Source organism: Carlito syrichta, unplaced genomic scaffold (assembly GCF_000164805.1).
Source record: "Carlito syrichta isolate Samal-C Ts95f unplaced genomic scaffold, Tarsius_syrichta-2.0.1 Scaffold314681, whole genome shotgun sequence".
Classification (NCBI taxonomy): Eukaryota; Metazoa; Chordata; class Mammalia; order Primates; family Tarsiidae; genus Carlito; species Carlito syrichta.
This window is the reverse complement of record NW_007258777.1, coordinates 60,532-70,530: the sequence shown is the minus strand read 5'-3', so window position 1 is coordinate 70,530 and position 9,999 is coordinate 60,532. Positions and strand designations below refer to the sequence as shown.

Sequence of the window (9,999 nt, the reverse complement as noted above, 5' to 3'; positions counted from 1 at the left end):
GCGTGCGGTGGCCTCTCGCACTCGGGCGTCTCGTTGCCTCTGCGTGGGACCAGCCGTCCTCACGAGTGACATTTTACCTGGGTGGACATTTTACCTGGGTGACCTCGGCACTGTTGACACCAGGACCGCCATTCCTGGCTTCCTGGTTGTCCTGAGATGCTGACCCTTAGCGTCGGAAACGTGGCCAAAACCTGAGTTAGCTTTGCGCTGTTACGGCGAAGGTGAAGTCTGTTTCAAATCCTACAGCGCTTGTTAGGCCGGTTTTCGTCTTAGCAGCCGCATCAAATGCCCGTTTTTCTCTTTTATTAAGACCCCCCCTCCCCCCCGCCCACCTTCTTAGCCTTTCCGCAGTCGTTGTGTTTCTACTTGGGAAGGTAATTTAAATGTTTCGACTGCATGATGGTGGCTGTAACATTTCAGTAGAGCGTAAGATGACTTTTTAAAAGGATTGGCTTCACCCGAGACTCATTTCTTTTCCCTCCTAGGTTTTTGAAGCATGAATGCGTCACTCTTCCTGGCTGTCCTTGGCTTGGGAATAGCCTCAGCTTTTCCAAAACTCGATCAAAATTTAGACACAGAATGGTACCAGTGGAAGGCAACGCACAGAAGACTCTACGGCATGGTTGGTCACATCTGAAACGGTTCACCGGGACTCCCGGGGAGAATGGTCTTTGCTGTTGGGAGTTTATAGCCAAAGAGTAACTTCTAGAGGCCAGCTCTTACCAGTCACCCTAATATAGTAGCCAAATGACGCCCATTATGAGCACGGTCTGGACACTTGTGCCTGTGGTGTCTTGGCTTGAAGAACAGCTCCCAGAAGTATCAAGTCTTCCCTGGCCGTGGTTTCTGACTCCAGATTCACCTGGTGAGCAGCGCTTGGGTTTTAAGTAGAAAGAAAGACCATCTGTTATATGTTTGTCTCTAGAATGAAGAAGGGTGGCGGAGAGCAGTGTGGGAGAAGAATATGAAAATGATTGAGCTACACAACCAGCAGCAATACAGCAATGGGAAACATGGCTTCACGATGGCCATGAACGCCTTTGGGGACATGGTGAGTGCAGTGTGGCTGACCGAACTCTGTGCTTCCTCTCCTCAACTCAACTCAGATAATCACTTGCTTTCCAATTTTGTGTTTACGTTTCCTTGAAGACCAACGAAGAATTCAGGCAGATGATGAATGGTTTTAAAAACCAGAAGCACAAGAAGGGAAAGGTGTTCCGGGAGCCTCTGTTTCTTGAGGTCCCCAAATCTGTGGACTGGAGGGAGAAAGGCTACGTGACTCCTGTGAAGAATCAGGTAAGGCGGTGTCAGATCAGGCCTCCCATCTCTACGGGAAACCAAGAAGCAATTGGCATCATTGCTTTGGTAGACTGTGGCGCAGCACACAGTTTGCTGTTTTGTTTTGAAGGAGTGTTCGGATATGTCGGTTCTCGTTTTGTCAGTTGCTGTTTTGTAAGCTGACAGTTTTTCGATTCCCTTTTCAGGGCCAGTGTGGTTCTTGTTGGGCATTTAGTGCCACCGGTGCCCTCGAAGGACAGATGTTCCGGAAAACAGGCAAACTTGTCTCACTGAGTGAGCAGAACCTGGTGGACTGCTCTCGTTCTCAAGGCAACGAGGGCTGTGAAGGTGGCCTAATGGACAATGCCTTCCGGTATGTTCAGGAGAACGCAGGCCTGGACTCGGAGGAATCCTACCCATATTTAGGAAGGGTAAATGAAGCTCTTTGTTATTATTATTATTATTATTACTTATCATTCTAGCTCTGCTTCTGGAAGGTGGAACACTTTCAGAGATAACAGCACCTTTTTCAGAACTCACATGTTAGATGGAAGAATCTCTGCAAGCTGTCAGTACTGTTATTATAAATGATTAGCCTTTGCACGGTTATCTGGTTAGGTGGGTAACAACTAATGGTTAGCATATAACTAACATCAGATGGTTAACATATAGCTGTTCTTGCTTCTGTGTGACAGAGAATGTAGAAACCATTCTACATAGAATAGAAATGTCTCCATTGTGAAAAATTTCTTAGGAACAGGTAAACCTACAGGGTCTGATTGGGAAAACATGAGTTAATGTTTCAGGTTTGCATCAACTAATAGCATTTCACTTCCTGGGATGATTTATAACATTGTTCATTTGTAAATCCTAAGCTGCAGGTTGGTGAGTGCTTGGTTCTAAAACTCACGGAGATGATTAACCGCTGATGGTTAACATATATATAGCTAACATCAGATGCTTAACATGTAGCTGTTCTTGCTTCTGTGTTGCACAGAGAATGTAGAAGCCATTCTACATATAGTAGAATTCTCTCCGTTGTGAAAAAAATTCCTTATGAACAGTTAGACCTGGGGGTCTGGTTGAAGAAACATCAGCTGATGTTTCAGTTTGAAACCAACTAATAGCATGTCACTGCCTGGGATGATGTACGATAGTGTTGACTTGAAGTCCTAAGCTGCACCTTGCTGCGTGTTTTGGTTCTAAAATGCGTGATCCCTAGGAGGTGGGTGGGAGTAATGAAATCTCTTCCCTTTGAAAGGATGGACACTGTAATTACAAGCCTGAATATTCCGTCGCGAATGACTCTGGCTTCGTGGACATCCCTGTTCGGGAGAAGGCCCTGATGAAGGCAGTGGCGACCGTGGGGCCCATCTCTGTCGCTATTGATGCAGGCCACGTGTCCTTCCAGTTCTACAGAGAAGGTCGGTGTTTGTCATTTTATTCTAGAAATTTAGGCAGACTTTGAAAACACCGCCATGATTGACGCTTTAGTATGGAGTCCTTCTTTCCAGGATTTTGAGTATGTGCATGTAACATAGTGATGTTTCCTTTTGACATAATTAGGCATTTTCTCGTGGTTACACACTTTGCATAAACATTCTTACATGACTGTGTAATTCTATAGATACAACCTAACTTACCTAACTATCCTCTCATTGTTGGATTTCTAAAAGTTTTTACTGTTGCAATTATTCCATGTTCTTAGGGTACTGTTTTAGACCAAAATCCTAGAAGTAGAAAGGGATCATGCCTATCAGTATTTGGGCTGGGCCATAAGTGCCTAAATCACCTTGGCCTTGAAAACAATAGATCTTATCTTTTGGCCTTGAAACAATAGATCTTATTTTTGTGTGTGTGTGTGTGTGTGATAGAACTGGGCCTTACTGTGTTGCCCCGGCTGGTCTTGAACTCCTGGCCTCAAATGATCCTCTACTCCCCACCAAAACTGAGGATTAGAGTTGTAACTGAGGATTAGAGGTGTAAACCGCCACGCCCAACCTTTTCGTTTTGTTTTTTAATTGGTAAATATCCTGAACTTAGTTAAAGTTTGCTAATTTCTGGTGATTTGAGTGATTTCTGGTAAGTGGAGGTTGACTTTTTTCTGTCAGTCATTACTGCTTTTGTGCAAAATTTTTGAAGCCCTTTTTGCCATGTTTCTGATATTTCACTGAATTTAGAGGTGCCGCCCTCACTGTGGATGATAGTGGGTTACTGTCACGTGTTACTGGAGCTTCTTACCCCAATGTGGATCTTCTTCTCCCAGGCATTTATTACGAGCCAGACTGCAGCAGCCAAGCTCTGGATCACGGTGTTCTGGTGGTCGGCTTTGGCTGCGAAAGAAACGATTCAAGTAATAATCCATACTGGCTTGTCAAGAACAGGTACAAAACCCCAAATACTGTATTTTTAAATTGAAATGGGAATTCTCGTTTGGAATCAGTATTTGGTCCATGTCCACAAAGGCTCAATTTTGCAATTCTAGAAATCTTTTTTCCGCTTAGAGTGAACACAGAAGTAGTAATGTTTGATTATGAGATTCTGTCCCAAGCGTGTTGGAGTTATTAATGTGTACTGGTGACACATCATTACAAATTCTGAAAATTTTTCCATTTTTAGATCCCATCTGGCCTCAAGGGTTTTGGATAAAGGGTCACGGGCCTGTAGTATTGAGGCTTGATTGCCTTTTTTCTGTCTCCAGTTTTTCCACAAGGAATAGCAAGCAGAAACATCTGTCTCTGCTGGTTCTTTGTTAAGTCTGAAAACTTGCCCAGGAGTCCACTGTCATTGGATGCCCTGCCTTCTAATTTATATCCAGCTGTCAGGCTTTGAGGATTGTCCGTGTCAATTTTCCCATAACTAAAATGCTTTAATTGAGATGTGGTAATAAGAAGGTATGTGGAGACAGACTGCTGCCTTGGAATCCCAGGTCTGCCTCGGTTTCTCATCTTAAAAAGTTAAGTTATGGACCCACAGGACCACAGGAATCAACACGTTTATAGCTAGGCATAACAGCACTTAGAATAGTGCCTCGCACATGATGAGCACCATTTGAGTATTAGCTGCTGCTATTAATGAAGCCCGTGTTTCCTTAATTCTTGGTCTTCAATGGAAAACCTGCTCCTCTTTCAGCTGGGGTCCAGGATGGGGCTCGAACGGCTACGTAAAAATGGCCAAAGACAGGAACAACCACTGTGGAATCGCCACCGCAGCCAGCTACCCCTTGGTGTGAGCGGATGGACAGGGAGGAGGAAGGACTCGAGAGAACAGCACATCTGGAGGAATTTTATCTGAAAACTGACCAAACCCTTGATGTGTAAGATAAAACACTTGACTCATTGAGGATCCACGTTGTGATTTGAATTCTGTGACATTTTTACAAGGGTAAAATGTTACTACTACTTTAATTACTGTTATTAACCGCTTTACGATACCGAAGACTCATTTAATTCTAAGACTTTCTGAGTTTTCATTTTTTAGAAAGATGTATAAAACTTTACCTTTTAGAATAAATTTTAATTCAGTATGTAAAGGTGGGCCTTTCTGTTTTTAACGCACTGAACTTTTGTGTAGTCAGGAACTCTCATGGGACTCTGAAGATGTAACTCAGTGTGCCGTTGGTACGTTAGGAAAAGGATGCTGGGTGGCCTGGCCCCTCTAGTTATAAATACATGGTTTTCATGTCAGCTGCCCGTGGGCTGTGTGTTACCCAACTTAAATCTAGCAAAATTTGGCAAGCTGTTTAGAAGGACAAAGGTAAATTGTTTTAGTAAAGAAAAAATAATGGCCTTTTCAGAACAGTGAACAGACACAGATTCATAGTTTTAGATACTAGAAAAAGAGCCCCTCTTTGACTCGATGGTTAAGTTATGTGCTGAAGGTCACACTGTTCGCTACTGGAGTCTAAGTCGTTGGTGAACACTTAGTGACTGCTTTGCAGTGTGAGGAAACACCAGACACAAGCTGATTGCCAAGGCTGTTTTGTTTTGTTCTGTTTAGTCTCTTATGGCATGCCTTTTCTAGGAAAACCTCATCTGTTACCTAGTTTTAGCAAAAACAAACGTGATAGTTGTGGTTGACGAATCTCAAGTATTTGGTGATAGCCAGAGAAATGTTCAGGGTCCACAAGCGATCAGATGAGGCTGCAAAATAGCCCTCTGGCAGAAGATGGGTGCAAGATCACAAGTGGAAGGCAAGATGTCACCAGGCCAAACTTAGACTTTGGCTACCTAATCCCTGAATCATAAATAAACTCGAAAGGAAACAAAACAGGATAACCCTATAGTTACACAAATAGGGAATGCAAGTAAGACATTATGTTTGCATGTTAAAAGGCTGGAAAGAAGTGCAACAAACTTCTAGGTGAATTATGGGTGGCTTTTCTTACCTTGCTTCGTAGAAAGCATGTATTTTTACTAGCAGGAAAAACTTGCAAAAATACACCCAAGTTCTCTAGGGCTGAAGAAAAAGCACTCAGGTGTTTAAAAATCTTGTGATTTCCAAACATGGTGACTCACAACTGTAGTGCCAGCACTTCCAGCTCTTTGGGAGGCTGAGGAGGTGAGGATTGCTTGAGCCCAGGAGTTCAAGACCAGCCTAGGCAACAGAGTGAGACCTCATCTCTACAAAAAATCGAAAGGCACAATAGCACACACCTGTAATCCCAGCTACTCAGGAAGCTGAGTCAGAGGGATCGCTTGAGCCCAGGAAGTTAAAGGCTGTGTTGAGACATAATTGTTCCTCTGCACTCCAGCCTGGGTGACAAAGACCCTGACTCAAAAAAATAAAAAGTTTAAAATCTTGTGTTCTCAGTCAAATAAAAAAACGCAAGGGATACGCTGGTAAAATACTTAACTGAGAGGTAATCCACTGTGAAGGGAATGAGAGAGACAAAACCTTTAATAGTCTTTGTCCACGACTCGCATTGGAAAATCAAATCTACAGCCTTCAGTCTGAGTTTTGAGAAAGGGTTCCTTCATCTCGCTGTGCAGTGGCAAGCTAAGCTGGTACTCTCCACAGATTCCTGGAGCAACAACCCAAGGTGCTAAGGAAACACCTAGTGCTAAATTGAATGAAAGTATGGTAGATTTTTGCTTAAATAATAAAGTGTCAAGTCTGTCGAAATAGAGCATCTCTCAAATATCTAAACTAGAGATATTTGAAGGTTTTGTACCTTTTAAAGAAAAGTATTTTAAACTTCTGAAACGTTCCAAACGACATCTTACCATTTTTCAAAGAGGCCAACAAACTTGATAAATCTAGTCTGAAACACAAACTTTAACTACTCGTTTCCTATACTCCAACATCTAAATAGTTTGTTATTCTACTTCACTTGCACAGGAAGTAGCAAAATAGAAATGATTCAGCATGTTAGGAATTTGCTCGTGTGGGAGTGTAGCTGTGACACTTGGACATCTTATTAGAGGTGAGAACTCAGAGTAATTAGGAAACCTCCATTCATAGACCTGCATGTATTTCACATGTGTGTGTTTTGCCTGTGAGAGTTGAAATTGGGTTTTTCTAAACTTCATTTCCCTTTTCATTGATATAAAAGTTTTAAAAGACTAAGAAAAAACTCAGTTTTTTTAACTAATTTTTTTTTTAACCAAGAACAAATATTATATATATGGGAGGGGACCCAAAAAACCAGAATTTGTTTATTAAAAAATGTATGTCCTTACATGCTTACACTTCAGTCACCCTCAAATGACTCTCTGTTTGAAGCCAGACATGAATCGGGATGCTTTTTCCACTGCTTAACTGTTTGAACTCGGCAATTTGATGCCTTTCAGTGCTTCTGCTGTGTGTGTTGTACCTCTTCCACATCAGCAAAACGTTTCCCTTCGAGGACTTTTTTTAGCTGGGGAAGCAAAAAGTCACTTGGGATGAGCTAGGGTGCAGCGGGGTGGAGCACAGGGGTCACGCCCTTTTTAGTCAAGAACTGCTGAACACTCGGTGTCCATAGGTGTGTTGGGCGTCGGATGGAGAGTACTTTGAAGATGGCTGAAGTCGAGCATAGAAGAATAAATACAGTTTTTTGTAAATTCCAGGTTTTTTGGTGTTCCCCCTTGTATCTTCACATTTTTCACCCTTTCAGAGAGGTCTACTCACGTACATATTCAGACCTCTTGGTCACCAGTTGACCAATCATGTTCGAGTCCCTGACTCGAGCTAAATCATCGACTGTAGCCCATGAATTGGGATATAATTTGGTTACATTTGGCCGTTGCTCTTTCCAAGCAAAATGAACAAGCAGGTGCACTGCTCGAAGTTCTGTCTCCCTTCACCACTGGCCTTCGGGGTGTCCCAGAAAGGGGCGGGGGCCTGCAGCTGTTGGGTGCCTGCAGCTCGTGCAGAACCCTCTAGAGACCAGGCCCAAGTTTCTTCTGTCCCAGCAGCTGATTATGGGGAGCTCCTTATGAGGCCATAGTTGGAGGCTGGGGGGAGACGGCAACGTAGCAGGAGTGAGAATCATCGGTGTCTGGACCACTCCTTCATGTAACTTACCTGTGCCTTCGGGGCCTGCTCAGTCCCAATCACATTCATGGTCGTCCCCGGGTATTGACGAGCAATTGGTTCGAGGACCTCTCAGGGATACCACAATCCACAGATGCTCAAGTTCCTTGTCTAAAATGGTGTAGTGTTTGCATGTAACCTATGTGCATCCTCCCGAGCACCTTTTTTTTTTTTTGAGTTGGGAGTCTCACACGGTTGCCCAGACTGGAGTGCGGCCACCGCAGCCTCAACCTGCTGGGCTCCTGCGATCCTTCCACCTCAGCCTTCCCAGTAGCTGGAATTACAGGCACGTGCTACCACACCCGCCTGATTTTTTTATTTATTATACAGATGAGGTCTCGCTGCCCAGGCGGGTCTCGAACCCGCAGGCTCAGGATGAGGGCTCACCAAGTTGCCTGGGCTGGTCTCGAACCCGTGTGCTCAGGCAATCCCCTCGCCTTGGCCTCCCAAAGGGCTGGGATGACAGGCGTGAACCACCGCTCCCGGCCTAGGACACATTTTATTTATTTATTTTTATTTTTTGAGTCGGAGTCTCACTCTGTCGCCCCGACTGGAAGGCAGTGGCCGCTCCCGGCCACCGCAGCCTCAACCTGCTGGGCTCCGGCGATCCTTCCACCTCAGCTTTCCAGTAGCTGGAACTACAGGCGCGCTACCACACCCGGCTAATGTTTTGATTTTTTGTAGAGATGAGGTCTGGCCAAGTTGCCCAGGCGGGTCTCGAACCCGTGGGCTCAGGCAATCCACTCACCTCAGCCCTTTTTTATTTTTATTTTTTATTTTTTGAGTTGGAGTCTCACTCCTTCGCCCAGGCTGGAGTGCAGTGGCACACTCACGGACACCCCAGCGTCGACCTGCTGGGCTCCAGTGATCCTTCTGCCTCAGCCTTCCGAGTGCCCAGAACTATAGGTGCACGCTACCACGCCCGGCTATTTTTTTTTTATTGTAGACACGAGGTCTCGCCAAGTTGCCCTGGCAGGTCTCAAACCCGCGGACTCAGGCAATCCACTCGCCTCAGCCTCCCAAAGTACTGGGATTACAGACTGAGCCTCTGAGACCAGCCCACTTTTTTTTTTTTTTTTTTTTTTTGAGTTGGAGTCTCTCTCTGTCACCCAGGCTGGAGTGCAGTGGCACACTTGTGGCCACCTCAGCCACGACCTGCTGAAAAGAATAAACTCTTTAAAGAGAGAAAGAAAGAACTCTGAGGGAGTTATGAGGGTCATTCTCTCAAAGCAAATCGATATATTGTGGCAGAAGAAACACATTGTCCTGCCCTTGAATCACTTCAAGTGAAAAAAAAAATGATTTGTAGAACAGTATTAATAACTTAGTACAGTTTTTAAAAATACAGACAGACATGCACATTCCTGTATGTGCATTTTTAAGTATTCATGGAGGATATAAACCAATACGCTTCTTAGAGGTCCTAAAAAAAGGCATTTCTGCGGTGTATTTCAGTTTTTAAAAATAGTTAACATGCATTATTCAGAAGATTCTAGTTTCGGTAACAGATTCAGAAGTTTACAGGTTAAGAAAAAAAGGAATTCACAAAGGAGGAAGGGAAACAAAGGGTCCTCGGATAACTTCTAAAGGCAAGCTGCCCGTTCGGGGGTGGATGTCCCTGCTCAGCCAGCCCATTCCTACGGCACAGACATGAGGAAGTGCCACCAGCCAGGTGGAGTCAGTGTCGACCACGAATGTCTCGGCCACACAGAACCTACCAAGAATGGCGGGCTTACCGTTCACAGGCAAGAGAACCAGGGTGAGGGCTTTGCCAAGGACTGAAGGAGGGATGTAAATGAGGAAGTTCACCAAGGGACAATGTTCCAGTGGGACTGTCTTAGTGACGATGTGTTACGACTCTGGTCAGAATTCCAGAACATTTGTTCTCTTTGGTTTCCCCTCCACCCCGCCCAAGTGCCCCCACTGCACACTCCCCAAATCCCAGCCATGGGGCAGCACAGTGAGCTGTTCACAGAAGTGTCCACTCCCAGGCTTCCTCTGTTGTTTCCTGTTGGGTCACATTCAGGAACAGCAATGGATTGCTCATCTCCCAACACGCAGGGGAACTTTAGTACGGGGAAGGGCGAGGAGTCAGACCCGAACTTTGTGTTCTCATTTCTGCTCTTAAAAATCACAGCAGAAGCCGGGCTCGGTGGCTCAGCCTGTAATCCCGCGCCTTGGGAGGCTGAGGTGAGTGAGTTGCCT

General features: G+C 44.8%; 1 protein-coding gene across 1 annotated transcript; it reads left to right on the top strand.

The window, feature by feature from the left end:
• The first annotated feature begins 492 nt into the window (after window positions 1-492).
• LOC103274261 (cathepsin L1-like) lies at window positions 493-4,810 on the top strand. The gene is made up of 7 exons (XM_008071722.1): window positions 493-622; window positions 926-1,051; window positions 1,150-1,296; window positions 1,485-1,709; window positions 2,540-2,702; window positions 3,545-3,662; window positions 4,411-4,810. The coding sequence occupies exons 1-7, from the start codon at window positions 497-499 to the stop codon at window positions 4,508-4,510; spliced, it is 1,005 nt and encodes a 334-aa protein (XP_008069913.1). The 5' UTR covers window positions 493-496; the 3' UTR covers window positions 4,511-4,810.
• Window positions 4,811-9,999: the final 5,189 nt, after the last annotated feature.